Source organism: Haematobia irritans, chromosome 3 (assembly GCF_050003625.1).
Source record: "Haematobia irritans isolate KBUSLIRL chromosome 3, ASM5000362v1, whole genome shotgun sequence".
NCBI lineage: Eukaryota > Metazoa > Arthropoda > Insecta > Diptera > Muscidae > Haematobia > Haematobia irritans.
The window spans coordinates 131,437,956-131,456,402 of record NC_134399.1 but is presented as its reverse complement, the minus strand read 5'-3'; the positions used below and the strand labels follow the sequence as shown (position 1 = coordinate 131,456,402).

General features: G+C 28.1%; 2 protein-coding genes across 2 annotated transcripts in view; both read right to left on the bottom strand.

Moving 5' to 3' along the window:
- LOC142231187 (uncharacterized) overlaps nt 1–18,447 on the bottom strand; it is a 28,982-nt gene that overhangs the window by 6,449 nt on the left and 4,086 nt on the right. Inside the window, exons 3-6 of the mRNA XM_075301806.1 lie at nt 13,890–14,052; nt 4,337–4,515; nt 1,276–1,457; nt 1,008–1,207 (exon numbers count right to left, since the gene is read on the bottom strand). Coding sequence (XP_075157921.1) covers nt 1,008–1,207; nt 1,276–1,457; nt 4,337–4,515; nt 13,890–14,052 — 724 coding nt within the window. The remainder of the gene's footprint in view (nt 1–1,007; nt 1,208–1,275; nt 1,458–4,336; nt 4,516–13,889; nt 14,053–18,447) is intronic.
- LOC142230377 (putative histone-lysine N-methyltransferase set-23) lies at nt 9,147–10,045 on the bottom strand. The gene has a single exon (XM_075301026.1). It carries the CDS (start codon nt 9,990–9,992, stop codon nt 9,156–9,158), a length of 837 nt encoding a protein of 278 aa, XP_075157141.1. The 5' UTR covers nt 9,993–10,045; the 3' UTR covers nt 9,147–9,155.

Here is an 18,447-nt window from a genome sequence, read left to right as displayed (position 1 = left end):
AGCTCCCATATATAGCTTTCGCCCGATTTACACTCATATGACCACAGAGGCCAATTTTTAACTCGGATTTAGTTGAAATTTTGCACTGGGAGTAGAATTAGCATTGTATCTATGCGTGCCAAATTTGGTTGAAATCGGTTCAGATTTAGATATATCTCCCATATATAGCTTTCGCCCGATTTACACTCATATGACCACAGAGGCCAATTTTTAACTCCGATTTAGTTGAAATTTTGCACAGGGAGTAGAATTAGCATTGTAGCTATGCGTGCCAAATTTGGTTGACATCGGTTCAGATTTAGATTTAGCTCCCATATATATGTTTTTCTGATTTCGACCAACATTTTCCTTGTAAAATCGCCACTGCTTAGTCGAAAAGTTGTAAAAATTACTCTAATTTTCCTAAACTTCTAATACATATCGAGCGATAAATCATAAATAAACTTTTGCGAAGTTTCCTTAAAATTGCCTCAGATTTAAATGTTTCCCATATTTTTTTACTAACATTGTGTTCCACCCTAGTGCATTAGACGACTTAAATTTTGAGTCTATAGATTTTGTAGAAGTCTATCAAATTCTGTCCAGATCGAGTGATATTTAAATGTATGTATTTGGGAGCTTTATATATAGCCCCCAACACATTTGACGGATGTGATATGGTATCGAAAATTTAGATCTACCAAGTGGTGCAGGGTATAATATAGTCGGCTCCGCCCGACTTTAGACTTTCCTTACTTGTTTTTGTTTACAAAATTTAAGATTTCATGCCTAGTATGAATGTAATATGAAACTGAGTAAAATCTTGACTTAAAATGAGGTTGTTCCATTGAAACATTTTTCTTTCACAACAGCTTTGAATAAGTGACGAAAAACGTAATTGGAGGGGAAAGTCTTTAGTTTCCAGTAAACACTTTTTGAGGACATAACTATCCATAGTGAACTAATAAGTTTCCAATAATAATAAAACCATAAATATCTGTAAACACTTTTGGTTGAAAAGTACTCACCCTAACAGAATGAAAAAATTGAAGGAAAACAGTCGAATTGTTAACCAAAAATATGTTTTGGAAAATAGTATCCTAAGAGGACTTGACGATTCCGATTGAGATTCCAAATCTATGGATTTCATTGTTTCCATAGTTACTGAATTTTTTGTTTTCTTTATGTCTTCATTCATAATGCTCTTATCATTGACAAGGTCCTTGATCTGTAATTATCATTACACATTTATAAAAAAAAACATATATATGTAGGCTACAATAACATTTAAATTACCGGAAATGTTTCCTTTGGTTTACCCGTATTAATACTGTACATTGTCTTGAAGACTTCCAAAGCTTCGTCACTTCTTCCTTGAGTCATTAGAAATCGTGGAGTTTCAGGAAAAAATATTAATAAAATTCCACCCAGTAAACTTGGTATCCCACAAACAGCTAAATAAATTTTCCACGCAGTAACTGCAAATAAATAATAATACAAAAATAGAAATAGAATTGTACACTGAAAAAAAGCATACTCGGTTCCAAAGATTTTGTCTTTACTTTAAAAAAATTTGGTATTGATTCCGAGCCAAAGAAGCGGAGAATACAAGTAAGGATACTTTTAAGACACAATTCTCTTTTAAATTTAGGTTTTGTGTACTTGCTTCTAGGAAGCAAATTTTAATTTTTCGCTTTCTCAGCTTTTTTTCTTCATATGCTATCAAAGTCCTTTAAAAACGAGTTAACGGTAACTTTATTTTCCAAATTAGGATTCGACTTCTAGTAGAAATTATGCTATGTTTGAAGTAAAAAACTTCTTTAAAATAAAGTTTTGAAAAACATGTCCTATATTTGAACGATTTTTTGCTTTGTAGGCAAGATGCAAAAAGACAACAAATTTAAAGACAATTTCATTAAATTTAAAGAATTTTTCTGAATTATTAAAGTCAAGTTGACCTTAGCCTATACATTTTTTCTTTCATGTTAAGATATCCATTTTTATGTCAAATCTCTTAATTATAAGGACAATACGACTTCATTAAAAAGTTTATCGACTTTTGGACAAGGAAAATAACTTTATTTTAGAGAAATGCGTCTTCTATGCTAAGCAAAATTTGTATTCGTATTTTAAAGACATGAAATATTTGACCTCACGACAATATTTTTTTCAGTGTATGGAAAGAATGAACTACCTCGTGCGAAAATTGATCTAAATTGCATTAAATTTTTTGAGATTACCATAATACGTAGTTAAAATAACGAGAATTTACTGAAATTTTTGAATGTTTAACTGCCATCTACGAATTTCTTCCTTCTCATAAAAGCAAAATTGAACTGAAGTACATAAAACCAGTAAGGAAAGTCTAAAGTCGGGCGGGGCCGACTATATTATACCCTGCACCACTTTGTAGATCTAAATTTTCGATATCATATCCCATCCGTCAAATGTGTTGGGGGCTATATATAAAGGTTTGTCCCAAATACATAAATTTAAATATCACTCGATCTGGAAGAATTTGATAGAATTCTACAAAATCTATAGACTCAAAATTTAAGTCGGCTAATGCACTAGGGTGGAACACAATGTTAGTTAAAAAAATATGGGAAACGTTTAAATCTGAAGCAATTTTAAGGAAACTTCAAACAAGTTTATTTATGACTTATCGCTCGATATATATGTATTAGAAGTTTAGGAAAATTAGAGTCATTTTTACAACCTTTCGACTAAGCAGTGGCGATTTTACAAGGAAAATGTTGGTATTTTGACCATTTTTGTCGAAATCAGAAAAACATATATATGGGAGCTATATCTAAATCTGAACCGATTTCAACCAAATTTGGCACGCATAGCAACAATGCTTATTCTCCTCCCTGTGCAAAATTTCAACTAAATCGGAGTTAAAAATTGGCCTCTGTGGACATATGAGTGTAAATCGGGCGAAAGCTATATATGGGAGATATATCTAAATCTGAACCGATTTCAACCAAATTTGGCACGCATAGCAACAATGCTAATTCTACTCCCTGTACAAAATTTCAACTAAATCGGAGTTAAAAATTGGCCTCTGTGGACATATGAGTGTAAATCGGGCGAAAGCTATATATGGGAGATATATCTAAATCTGAACCGATTTCAACCAAATTTGGCACGCATAGCTACAATGCTAATTCTACTCCCTGAGCAAAATTTCAACTAAATCGGAGTTAAAAATTGGCCTCTGTGGTCATATGAGTGTAAATCGGGCGAAAGCTATATATGGGAGATATATCCAAATCTGAACCGATTTCAACCAAATTTGGCACGCATAGTAACTATTCTAATTCTACTCCCTGTGCAAAATTTCAACTAAATCGGAGTTAAAAATTGGCCTCTGTGGTCATATGAGTGTAAATCGGGCGAAAGGTATATATGGGAGATATATCTAAATCTGAACCGATTTCAACCAAATTTGGCACGCATGGCTACAATGCTAATTCAACTCCCTGTGCAAAATTTCAACTAAATCGGAGTTAAAAATTGGCCTCTGTGGTCATATGAGTGTAAATCGGGCGAAAGCTATATATGGGAGCTATATCTAAATCTGAACCGATTTTGCTGATATTTTGCAAGTTTTTCGAGACTCATAAAATATTCGGATGTACGGAATTTGAGGAAGATCGGTTGATATACACGCCAATTATGACCAGATCGGTGAAAAATATATATGGCAGCTATATCTAAATCTGAACCGATTTTTTCCAAAATCAATAGGGATCGTCTTTGAGCTGAAACAGGACCCTATACCAAATTTTGAGACAATCGGACTAAAACTGCGAGCTGTACTTTGCACACAAAAATACATCAACAGACAGACAGACAGACAGACGGACATCGCTAAATCGACTCAGAATTTAATTCTAAGCCGATCCGTATACTAAAAGGTTGGTCTATGATTACTCCTTCTTGGCGTTACATACAAATGCACAAACTTATTATACCCTGTTCCACAGTAGTGGTGAAGGGTATAAAAATCATTGGCGGCAAATCATTACCGTATTAACCACGATGTAGTTCATTCTTACTATTTTAAAGAAGCGAAGGAAAATGTCTTCTTATGGAAATTTATGCGCTATTCAATGTAAAGAAAATTAAAAAAATAATAATAAAATAAATTTAAGAACTAAAAAATAAAAAAAACATATATATTATTTAAAAATACATTTTATGCCATAAACGTAAGTCTATTATAGCATTAGTTTAAATCCGGGCTTTTATCTGTGTACCATAATAATTTTTCGCAGCGAATATTTTTAGCAATTTGTATAAAATTTTACGCCAATTTCTAATTTTGCAATTATAGAACAAAGGTACTTACAATTCATATTTCCTACGGAAAAGTTCCAGTCCCTTGGTAGTATTACCAATGCCAGTAAAGGCAACAACATGGACGCAGTTGCATACATAACACCGGCAACCATTAAAATTCGAGGACGATGTGTAGACCCATGAAATTCGGATATATAAGATACCAGAACCGAATAAGGTCCACAAATTCTGTAATAGAATAATGAATATATTGTACTTATCAGTAAATGACATATTTATATTTACACTCATGAAAAAAAGTCTGCTAAATACAACAGTCAGGGTCTGCTATTAAATTTTTGTACCTTAATGTACAATTTTTAGGTTTTAAAAAAACCGTAGCATTTCTATTTGGTATTATGTAATTCTTTTACTGAAAATATAAGACCTAAGTCTTATTGTACAAGACCAATAAAATGTTAAATCAAACAAACAAACAACCAGAAATAGATGTTAGTAGATACCTGTCCCATAATAACCACTGAAGCTCCTAAATGCGATTAACACACAAAAGTGTGTAAATATAACCATAACGATAGATGAATTTGTTGTTTACGTGCATTTGTTATGGGAAGCCCAAAATCCGTGACGGAACACCGTGACCATCGTTGCCAGAAGTAGGGTTTTTTTCCAATATATAGCGTTTTGTAGGGACGTAATCCCACACTGTAAAGACTTTTTCACTCAACAAAATTTTTAATAATTTCTACAATTTGGTGGATCTAGAGGAGGATATTAGAAGCCGGCAAGGCTTGAACTTTAATAATGTGTGGAAACCACGGTTACCACTCGTGCCAAAAAAAAAATTACCAAAATTTGAAGAACATTTTACCAGAAATCTATCAAACAAATATTTCCATAGAAGATTTTGTCAAAATTTTATTTGCATAGAAGATTTTGTCAAAATTTTATTTCTATAGTAAATTTACTCAAAATTTTATTTCTATAGAAAATTTTGTCAAATGTTTATTTCTATTGAAAATTTTGCCAAATTTTATTTCTATAGAAAATGTTGTCAAAATTTTATTTCTGTAGAAAATTTTATCTATATTTTATTTCTGTAAAAAATTTTGTCTATATTTTATTTCTGTAGAAAATTTGTCTAAATTTTATTTCTACAGAATAGGTTGCCAACATTTTTTTCTGTAGAAAATTTTCTCAAAATTTTATTTCTGTAGAAAATGTTGTCAACATTTTATTTCTATAGAAAATTTTGTCAAAATTTTATTTCTATAGAAAATTTTATCTAAATTTTATTTCTGTAGAAAATTTTGTCAAAATTTTATTCCTATAGAAAATTTTGTCAAAATTTTATTTCTATAAAAAATTTTGTCAAAATTTTATTTCTATAGAATATGTTGTCAACATTTTATTTCTATAGTCAATTTTCTCAAAATTTTATTTGTATAGAAAATTTTATCTAAATTTTATTTCTGTAGAAAATTTTGTCTATATTTTATTTCTGTAGAAAATTTTGTCAAAATTTTATTTCTATAGAAAATTTTGTCAAAATTTTATTCTTTTGAAAATTTTGTAAAATTTATTTCTATAGAAAATTTTGTCTAAATTTTATTTCTGTAGAAAATTTTGTCAAAATTTTATTCTATTGAAACTTTGTAAAATTTTATTTCTATAGAAAATGTTGTCAAAATTTTATTTCTATTGACAATTTTTTCAAAATTTTATTTCTATAGAAAATTTTCTCAAAATTTTATTTCTGTAGAAAATTTTGTCTATCTTTTATTTCTGTAGAAAATGTTGTCTAAATTTTATTTCTGTAGAAAATTTTTACTATATTTTATTTCAGTAAAAAATTTTGACTATATTTTATTTTTGTAGAAAATTTTGTCTAAATTTTATTTCTAGATTAAATTTTGTCTAAATTTTATTTCTAGATTAAATTTTGTCAAAATTTTATTTCTAGATCAAATTTTGTCAAAATTTTATTTCTATAGAAAATTTTGTCAAAATTTTATTTCTATAGAAAATTTTGTCAAAATTTTATTTCTATAGAAAATTTTGTCAAAATTTTATTTCTATAGAAAATTTTGTCAAAATTTTATTTCTATAGAAAATTTTGTCAAAATTTTATTTCTATAGAAAATTTTGTCAAAATGTTATTTCTTTAGAAAATTTTGTCTATCTTTTATTTCTGTAGAAAATGTTGTCAAAATGTTATTTCTATATTAAACTTTGTCAAAACTTTATTTCTATGGAAAATTTTGTCAACATTTTATTTCTATAGAAAATGTTCTCAAAATTTTATTTCTATAGAAAATTTTATCAAAATTTTATTTCTATAGAATATGTTGTCTAAATATTATTTCTATAGAACATTTTGCAAAAATTTTATTTCTATAGAAAATTTTGTAAAAATTTTATTTTTATAGAATATTTTGTCAAAATTTTATTTCTATATAATAGGTTCCCAAATTTTTTTGTGTAGAAAATTTTTTCAAAATTTTATTTCTTTAGAAAATGTTGTCAACATTTTATTTCTATAGAAAATTTTGTCAAAATGTTATTTCTATAGACAATTTTATCAAAATTTTACTTCTATGGAAAATTTTGTATACATTTTATTTCTGTATTAAATTTTGTCAAAATTTTATTCCTGTAGAATATGTTGTCAAAATTTTATTTCTATAGAAAATGTTGTCAAAATTTTATTTCTATAGACAATTTTCTCAACATTTTATTTCTATAGAAAAATTTAACAAAATTTTATTTTTATAGAATATGTTGTCAAAATTTTATTTCTATAGAAAATTTTGTCAAAATTTTATTTCTATAGAAAATTTTGTCAAAATTTTATTTCTATAGAAAATTTTGATCAAAATTGTATTTCTACAGAAAATTTTGTCCAAATTTTATTTCTGCAGAAAATTTTGTCACAATTTTATTTCTGTAGAAAATTTTGTCAAATTTTTTTTCTATATTAAATTTTGTCAAAATTTTATTTCTATAGAATATGTTGTCAAAGTTTTTTTCTATAGACAATTTTCTCAAAATTTTATTTTTATAGAAAATTTTTTCTAAATTTTATTTCTATGGAAAATATTCTCTAAATTTTATTTCTGTAGAAAATTTTGTCAAAACTTTATTTCTATAGAAAATTTTGTCAAAATTTTATTTATATAGAAAATTTTGTCTAAACTTTATTTCTATAGAAATTTTTGTCTAAATTTTATTTCTATAGAATAGGTTGTCAAAAATTTTTTTCTGTAGAAGATTTTCTCAAAATTTTATTTCTGTAGAAAATGTTGTCAACATTTTATTTCTATAGAAAATTTTGTCAAAACTTTATTTTGTCAAAATTTTATTTCTGTAGAAAATTTTCTCAACATTTTATTTCTATAGATAATTTCTCAAAATTTTATTTCTATAGAAAATTTTGTGAAAATTTTATGTCTATGGGAAATTTTGTCAAAACTTTATTTCTATAGAAAATTTTGTCAAAATTTTATTTCTATAGGGAATTTTTGTCAAAATTTTGTTTCTGTAGACAATTTTATCTAAATTTTACTTCTATAGAAAATTTTGACAACATTTTATATCTATAGAAAATTTTGTCAAAATGTTATTTCCTTAGAATATGTTGTCAAAATTTTATTTCTATGGAAAATTTTGTCAAAACTTTATTTCTATAGAAAATTTTGTCAAAATTTTATATCTATTGAAAATTTTGTCAAAACTTTATTTCTATAGAAAATTTTGTCAAAATTTTATATCTATAGAAAATTTTGTCAAAACTTTATTTTGTCAAAATTTTATTTCTGTAGAAAATTTTCTCAGCATTTTATTTCTATAGATAATTTTCTCAAAATTTTATTTCTATAGAAAATTTTATATCTATGGAAAATTTTGTCAAAACTTTATTTCTATAGAAAATTTTGTCAAAATGTTACTTCTATAGGGAATTTTTGTCAAAATTTTGTTTCTGTAGACAATTTTATTTAAATTTTATTTCTGTAGAAAATGTTGTCTAAATTTTATTTCTATAGAAAATTTTAACAAAATTTAATTTTTATAGAATATGTTGTCAAAATTTTATTTCTTTAGAAAATTTTGTCAATATTTTATTTCTATAGAAAATTTTGTCAAAATTTTATTTCTATAGAAAATTTTATCAAAATTTTACTTCTATACAAAATTTTGTTTGCATTTGATTTTATCTAAATTTCATTTCTAGTCTAAATTTTATTTCTATAGAAAATGTTGTCAAAATTGTATTATTATAGAAAATTTTGTCAAAATTTTATTTCTATAGAAAATTTTATCAAAATTTTATTTCTATAGAATCAAAATGTTGTCAAAAATTTTTTATCTGTAGAAAAGTTATGAAGTATTATGAATTCTACAGTAAAAAACTGCAATTTTTTTAGAATTGTACTATCAGTGGCAACCTTGATTACAATACCGCGGTAGTCTTTATAAGCAGATATAAAACAAAAAAAATATTTAAAATTGAGGAGTTGACAAATAAAATTTTATTTTCTTTAAAATTCGGTCTAAAGGAGCTCTTAACAATAATCTTCCAATGGATTTTTTTTAATTTAGTGAAAAGTACTTTTTCGCTCAAAAAATACCTGTTTTGTACTTTCTTAAAAATTGGTGCCCTTATGTAATAGGTACTTTTAGTTAATGTGGTATCCCAATAGACTGAATAGTCTAAGTGAGCCTGAAAATAAATCGGGCTGCTACTTTAACCTAACCTAACCCTCGTACTAACACATTTCAACAAAAGCATGTAAGCCAAATCATTTGTAATCCCCCCCCCCCTGGTTAATGAAAAAGAATAAAATGGTGAATGAAAAAGAAAAAAAAAACTATATTTCTAAATTTGGTAAGAATTTTTCACAATTTTTAGCATTACATAGGCATGGTATTAATTTTTCTATATCACTAGTCGAAGATCGTTTAGTTCCGCCATTATAATGAAAACATAATTCTTCTCCTGTTTTAATATCACGATTCGAGAATATAGCGATTTTTGGTATTGGACAATCAATGCGAACACTGTATATTTGACAGTTGGGTTCACAACTATGATTTAAATAACGTCCAATATTTCCTTTCTTGCTAGGGTCCACAATGGTACGCAATTCTAATCCATGAACATTCAATAATGCAGCATTTTTCTCTTGTTCTTTCAGACATAGAATATAATTCATTTTCTTTTGACTTTCGTTATTGCTTATGCGTTCTGCAGCTTCTTTATGGGTAAGTATTTCTCCGGCATATTCACATATAAAAGCACCATGCGGTATATCCTTCAATGTGAACACACCATAAGATTGATATGTTTTAGAATATGCTATTTCCAGATGTTTTCTTGGTCCATATTGAACTAATCTATTGTGACAATGGTGTGGATTACATTTACAATGCGAAAAACATTCGTATATTAAATCACTTTCTCGAGCCGAAAGAAGGACAAGTTCCTTAGAGTCTTCGTTCCATTTGTACGCACATCCATGTGAACACAATGTGGAATTATTGCAATTTTTTATGCACTCACATTGGTTTAGCAATACGGAATTGTATAATTCTCTTAATTTCTCGGAATCATAACTCTGTTCCATTAAAATTTGTTCACTTAGAACATTTTCCAAAATATATTCTATATCTTCATTTATATGCTCGTAATCGTCCGATAATTCCATTGAAATCCTTTATCACTCTAGTAAATCGACCCAAACTAATAACAAGTTCTTTTTTGTAATCAGCTGATATCCATGTGCTTTGCATTTATTACCATATTTGTTGGGTGTATGCTTGTTGTTGCCACCTTATTATTAGTCATACACACATATGTATAGCAACTCTCAAGTTAACCGTTAATTTCAAACAAATGCATTATTATACCCAGCACCATTCCGTGCCGTGTCCTATTTCGGACTTTTTGTTATACCCTCATCCATAGGATGGGGTTTATACTAAATTTGTAATTCCGATTGTAACGCATGGAAATATTGGTCTCATATATATTCCTGGTCGTAAATGCATTGAGCGTGGTAAAAATCCAACTTGATATGAAGATGTCCGTCCGTCTGTTGAAACTACGCTAACAATAAAAAGAAACAAGCTATCGGATTGAAAGGCTCGAAACTTGGCACACTTGATGTAGGCCGAAGGGTATTACAAATTGCCATATCTGATCATTTTTGGTATAGCTCCCATATAAACTACAGGTTTGACTTCTAAAGTCGCTCTGGAATTGATCCCGAATCGCGGAATGTATTATTTAGAATCCTAGGAATTTTCGGGATACCGAAAAAATAATGCAAATTTGTTAAATTTGTGGCTTTTTAAGAATTTTATACCCTCCATAATAAAAGGGGGTGGGTGGGTTGTATTAACTTTGTCATTCCGTTTATAACACATCGAAATAATGCTCTAAGACCCCATAAGGTATATATATTCTGGATCGTGGTGAAAATCTGAGTCAATCTAGCGATGTCCGTAAATGGGCCATATCGGACCAGTTTTACGTATGGCCGCCACATAAACCGATCCCCAGATTAGGCTTGCGGAGTTTCTTGGAAAAGCAAATTTCATCCGAGCCATGCAAACCATGCAAAAATTGGTCCATATCGGTTTATAATTATATATAGCCCCCATATAAACCGACCCCAAATTTGGACTCCGGAGCTTCTTGGAGGAGCAAAATTCATCCGATCTGGTTGAAATTTGGTATGTGGTGTTAGTGTGTGGTCTCTAACAACCATGCAAATATTTATCCATATCGGTCCATAATTATATATAGCCCCCATATAAACCGATTCCCAGATTTGAACTCCGAAGCTTCGTGGAGAAGCAAAATTCATCCGAGCCGGTTGAAATTTGGTACGTGGTGTTAGTGTGTGGTCTCTAACAACCATGCAAAAATTGGTCCATATCGGTTCATAATTATATATAGCCCCCATATAAACCGACCCCAGATTTGGACTCCAGAGAATCTGGGAGGAGCCAACTTCATCCGATCTGGTTGAAATTTGGTACGTGGTGTTAGTGTGTGGTCTCTAACAACCATGCAAAAATTTGTCCATATCGGTCTATAATTATATATAGCCTCCATATAAACCGATTCCCAGATTTGAACTCCGGAGCCTGGTGGAGAAGCAAAATTCATCCGATCTGGTTGAAATTTGGTACGTGGTGTTAGTGTGTGGTCTCTAACAACCATGCAAAAGTTGGTCCTATAGGTTCATAATAATATATAGCCCCCATATAAACCGATCCCCAGATTTGACCTCCGGATCTTCTTGGTGGAGCAAATTTCTTCCGATCAGTTTGAAAGTTTCCATTTTGTGTTAGTATATAGACATTAACAACCATGAAAAATTAGCCCATATCGCTCCATAATTATACATAGTCCCCATATAAAGCGACCCCCACATTTCAATTTTGGCTCTCTAACTTACGGCCATATATATACTTTTTATACCCTAAACCACATAGTGGTCAGGGTATAATAAGTTTGATCGGCCAAAAAATGTGCCTACCAGAAATATTGATTTTAGACCCCATAAAACATATACCGATCGACTCAGAATCACCTCCTAGGTCGATCTAGCGCTTGGTGTCCGTCCGTCCGTCCGTCTGTCCATGTATTTGTTGTTCACAGGATTCCGGTCGCAATTATTAACCGATTTCGATGAGCAGGGTGTTTTTTGGGCACAAGGACGAACGCTATTGAATTTGGAAGAAATCGGATCAAATTTAAATATAGCTCCCATATATATGTATAGCCCGATTTCGACAAATGGAGTCACGTTGCGCGTTTTTACAAACCGATCGTCATCAAATTTTGCACATAGTAAACTTTTTCATCACCCTTTAAGTCTGCAAAATTTCATCGAAATCGGTTCAGATTTAGATATAGCTCCCATATATATGTATCGCCCGATTTTCCCAAATTTGGCCATAAAAACCTTATTTATTAAGCGATCTTACTCACACTTGGCTTACTCTAATCTTTTATGGTACTGACAATATGTGCCAAAAATAATCGAAATCGGTTCAGATTTAGATATAGCTCCCATATATATGTATCGCCCGATTTTGCCAAATTTGCCCGTAAAAACCTTATTTATCAACCGATAGTACTCAAAGTTGGCTAAATATAATCTTCTATACCTCTAACTGTATGTGCGTAATTTCATCGAAATCGGTTCAAATTTAGATATAGCTCCCATATATATGTATCGCCCGATTTGGTCAAATTTGGCCGTAAAACCCTTATTTATCAACCGATCGTACTCAAAGTTGGATAAATGTAATCTTCTATAGCTCTAACTGTATGTGCGAAATTTCATCGAAATCGGTTCAAATTTAGATATAGCTCCCATATATATGTATCGCCCGATCTTGCCAAATTTGGCCGTAAAACCCTTATTTATCAACCGATCGTAACCAAGGTTGGCTAAATGTAATCTTCTATAGCACTAACTGTATGTGCAAAATTTCATCGAAATCGGTTCAAATTTAGATATAGCTCCCATACATATGTATCGCCCGATTTTGAAAAATTTGCCCCTAATAACCTTATTTTTGACCGTAGGGGCCTCATTTATTAACTGATCGTACTCAAATTTTACACAAAGTGACCTTCTGTGGTATCAATCATACCTGTTCCTGTACAAATTGGTTCAGATTTAGATATAGGTTCCATATATATGCATCACTCGATTTTGTCATATTTGGCCATAATACTCTTATTTATTAACCTATGTTATTCAAATTTCAAATTTTGATGACCAGCTGATCGTATTTAGACTTAGATGTAGCTCTTACATAAATCTATTGCCCTATTTGCAGAAATTTGGATTTATTACCCACAACTAAATGACCGATTTCCTCTTTTTTAATAATGGACTCAATATTAGTGGCATACTAACTCCTTTGGTGCAAAATAAACTATAGCTCCTAATATTAGACATTTATGCTCAGATTGTGACAAGGCACAAACATATACCCCTCTTTATATTCTCCAAAACCTATACCAATGATTACTAATTCAGTAGGGGTGGTTTAGGGTATGATATAGTCGGCCCCGCCCAACTTTCTACTTTACTCACTTGTTTTTTTCATAAAGTTGAATTGGACAAAGTGCTACCATTTGTTTTTATTTTTTTTTAATTTGCTCTTATATTCCTTTGTTGTGGTTTTTTTTTATTAAAATTGAATTAAGCCAAATTGGCATAATGAACTATAATTTTTTAATATTACTCACAATATTTAAAGAATCCCGAAAACTTCGGGATCCCGAAAAAAATCCCGGAAATTCGAAGGATCCCGAGATTCAATATTTTGGAATCCCGAATTCCGAGATTTTTAAAACTCAATCCCGAATGACAGCCCTACTAATATCTGAGCGAGGTACAGGCCCCATCTTCTCTAAGGGTAATCATATTAACAAATAGCATATGTGCAACTAAACTGTTAAAATGGCATTAATTCGTCTACTGAAAAACAGCGGTCTGTGTTTGCCGTTATTAGGAAGAGTTTTTTTCCTATGAGTGTAGAAACAATCAAATCTAAATAGTGCTTATACTTACATTAATCCTGCGAAAAACTTGGCAATCATCAATTGGAGAGTATTCTGACTCATTGCAGCGCATATAACACATATAACATTAGCTAAAAAACACCAAACTAGAAGTCTTTTTCGACCACGAGTATCAGCCAAATAACCCCAAGCAATTGCAGAGACAATCATACCTGTAAAGGAATCAAAAAAAAAATGATGATAAACAAACAATTTCGATCTCTGCACACAAAAAAATGTTTTTCTGATTCAATCACGAAATTAATTGATCCAATTAATTTTTTTAATTGAAATGTCTTCAATCACAGAAATGATAGTATCAGTTAAAAAATTAATTGACGGTCAATTAAAAATTAATTGATCCAATTAAAAAATTAATTGATACTATTAATTTTTGTGATTGATTTTTGTTTCAATTAAAAAATTTGTTGATTCAATTAAATTTTTAATTGAATATTTTTTAAAACTCAATTAAAATTTTAATTGGAAAATTTTTCGTGAAATTTGTTTCTGTGTGGACATAAAGATAAATATACTCCGGAACGAAATTTTAGACAAAGGAAATCGTTTCTTTATTATAAAGTATTTTCTTTAAAGCAGATAAATCTGATTTTATATCCCAAACAATGCAATAAGTTAATACTTTTTATTAAATTAAAATAAAAAATTATTAAAAATAATACTTTTTAGAACCTCCACAATAGGATGGGGGCTATATTAACTTTGTCATTCCATTTGTAGCACATCGGTTGCCACTCGAGCCAAAAATACTCTACCAAAATCTGGAGAAAATTTTACCAAAAAAACTACAAAAAAAATTGTTAGCAAAATTTTATTTTTATAGAAAATTTTGTCAAAATTTTATTTCTATAGAAAATTTTATTTCTATAAAAAATTTTCTTAAAGTTTTATTTCTATAGAAAATTTTATTTCTATTTATATTTGAATGAATTTATTTCGGCATAATCCGGCTATCACAAACCTTTTTTCGGAAGGTTCAAGTGTGGTTCACCATGGGTTTAGTGAACTGCCTGAATTTATTCTGATTGATAGTTTTGCTGCAAGTAGAGGATGCTGATGAGGAATGTGGTAATTCCGAAACGTGCGTCCATCCAACCATCTTGCAGTCTATAGGGCTTTGCCCAAATAAATTTGACAAACATTCTTTTCCTCTGTTGGTTAAGCTACTCTGTAGTTTAGTCAACACAATGGTTTTAAAGCTGAGATCAAAACAACAAATATAGAAAATTTTGTCAAAATTTTATTTCAATAGAAAATTTTCTCAAAATTTTGTTTCTAAGGAAAATTTTCTCAAAATTTTGTTTCTAAGGAAAATTTTCTTAAAATGTTATTACTATAGAAAATTTTCTCAAAATTTTATTTCTATATTTTCTCACAATTTTATTTCTATAGAAAATTTTCTTAAAATTTTATTACTATACAAAATTTTCTCAAAATTTTATTTCTATAGAAAATTTTCTTAAAATTTAGAAAATTTTGTCAAAATTTTATTACTATAGAAATTTTTCTCAAAATTTTATTTCTATAGAAAAATTTCTAAAAATTTTATTTCTATGGACATTTTTATTAAAATTTTATTTCTATGGAAATTTTTATTAAAGTTTTATTTCTATAGAAAATATTATCAAAATTTTATTTCTATTGAAAATTTTCTCAAAATTTTATTTTTATAGAAAATTTTCTCGAAATTTTATTGAAATTTTTATTAAAATTTTATTTCTATAGAATATATTATTAAAATTTTATTTCTATTGAAAAATTTCTTAAAAATTTATTTTTATAGAAAATTTTCTCAAAATTTTATTTCTATAGAAAAATTTCTCAAAATTTTATTTCTATAGAAAAATTTCTCAAAATTGTATTTCTATAGAAAAAATTCTTAAATTTTACTTATATAGAAAATGTTATCAAAATTTTATTTCTATAGAAAATTTTCTGAAAATAATTTTTTCTATAGAAAATTTTCTGAAAAAAAATTTTTTCTATAGAAAATTTTCTGAAAAAAAATTTTTCTATAGAAAATTTTCTGAAAAAAATTTTTTCTATAGAAAATTTTCTTAAAATTGTACTTCTATAGAAAAATTTCTCAAAATTTTATTTTTATAGAAAAATTTCTCAAAATTTTATTTCTATAGAAAATTTTCTCAACATTTTATTTTCTATAGAAAATTTTCTCAAAATTTTATTTCTATAGAAAATTTTCTCAAAATGTTATTTCTATAAAAAATTTTCTCAAAATTTTATTTCTATAGAAAATTTTTTCAAAATTTTATTTTTATAGAAAAATTTCTTAAAATGTTATTTCTATAGAAAATTTTCTCAAAATTTTATTTCTATAGAAAATTTTCTTAAAATTTTATTTCTATAGAACATTTTCTCAAAATTTTATTTTGATAGAAAGTTTTCTCAAAATTTTATTTCTGTAGAACATTTTTTCTAAATTTTATTTGCTATAGAAAATTTTGTCAAAATTTTATTTTTGTAGAAAATTTTCTCAAAATTTTATTTCTATAGAAAATTTTGTCAAAATTTTATTTTAATAGAAAATTTCTCAAAATTTTGTTTCTAAGGAAAATTTTCTCAAAATTTTGTTTCTAAGGAAAATTTTCTTAAAATGTTGTTTCTATAGGAAATTTTCTCAAAATTTTATTTCTATATTTTCTCACAAATTTATTTCTATAGAAAATTTTCTTAAAATTTAGAAAATTTTATTACTATAGAAAATTTTCTCAAAATGTTATTTCCATAGAAAATTTTCTCAAAATTTTATTTCTATAGAAAATTTTCTCAAAATTTTATTTCTATAGAAAATTTTCTCAAAGTTTTATTTTTATAGAAAATTTTCTCAAAATGTTATTTCAATAGAAAATTTTGTCAAAATTTTATTTTTATAGAAAATTTTCTTAAAATTTTATTTCCATAGAAAATTTTCTCAAAATTTTATTTCTATAGAAAATTTTCTCAAAATTTTATTTCTATAAAAAATTTTCTCAAAATTTTATTTTTATAGAAATTTTTCTCAAAATTATTTCTATTGAAAATTTTCTAAAAATAGTATTTCTATAGAAAATTTGTGGTGTAGCTCATCGTTGGAGAGGAATATTTTGCAAAATCTACAAAACGTATACAATTATACCAACATACAGGAAAAAATTCTACCATTTATGGTAGAATTCTGCCAATTGTGGCAACCGTGTCTCAGACCCCATAAAGTATAAGTATTCGGGTGGTGAATTTCTGATTGAATATAGCGATGTCTGTCCGTCAAGTTGAAACTTGATAATATTGAAATTTTGAAATATAATCTTGAAAAGAGGGCCATATCGATACATATTTAGGTATAGCCCCAAAAATAAAACGATACCCAAATTTAGCTTGCGGACCCTCTTGGAGGAGCAAATTTCATCCAATCCGGTTGAAAATTTGTACATGGTGTTAGTCTATGGCCTTCAACAACCATGTAAAAATTGGTCCATAATTATATATAGTTCCCATATAAACCGATCTTCAGATTTTACTTTTGGAGCCTCCTGGAGAAGCAAATTTCCCTATACACAGAAAAAAAATATCACCAAAATATTTCCAATTAAAAAGTTAATTGAAGTTGAAATTTTTTTCAATTAATAAATTAATTGGTACAATTAACTTTTTAATCAAGATAGAAACATTAAGTTAATTTAGTCAATGATTGAAAATTTTAAAATTTTCAATTAAAAAGTTAATTGATACAATTAACTTTTAATCAAATTCTGAAGACTAAGTCAGTTATAAAAGTGATTAAATTTTTGATTAATTTTTTTTTTCAAACAATCAATTGTTAATCCAACTAAAAATTCTAAGCCAATTCAGAATGTAATTGAAAATAGTTACCTTTGTTTAATTACTAAATTAATTGAGTTTTGCAATCAACATCAATTAAGTTTTTAATTGAATCAATTAAAAACTTAATTGAAATTTGGTAATGAAATCAATTAATTTTTTAATCAAGAATTTTTTCTATGTCCAATTAAAACTGTGATTGATACTATCATTTTCGTGATTGAAGACAATTCAATTAAAAAATTAATTGGATCAATTAATTTCGTGATTGAATCAGAAAAAAAAATTTTTGTGTGTATAATTATATAAAGCCTCGTTATAAAGTCCATAACAACCATGAAAAAATGTGTCCATGAAAAAATGTGTCGGTGCTACAATCATGCAAAAATTGGTCCATATATCATAATCATGTATAGCTCCTATATAAACCGACTCCCAAATATAACTTCTGGAGCCCCATTGAGATACAAATTGCATCCCATTCGGTTAAAATTTGACTCTCCAATTACCGAGAATTTTTCTAAATACTAAGAAATACAAAAAAAATTCAGCGGTGGATTATCCCACCTCAGTAATGCTGATGACATTTCTGAGGGTTTCAAAGCTTCTCTAAGTGGTTTCACTGCAATGTGGAACGCCGTTCGGACTCGGCTATAAAAAGGAGGTCTCTTGTCGTTGAGCTTAACATGGAATCGGGCAGCACTCAGTGATAAGAGAGAAGTTCACCA

Bases quoted from the DNA above. Each gene is read 5' to 3' on its own strand.
- LOC142230377 (XM_075301026.1), bottom strand. From the start codon at position 9,992: ATGGAATTATCGGACGATTACGAGCATATAAATGAAGATATAGAATAT.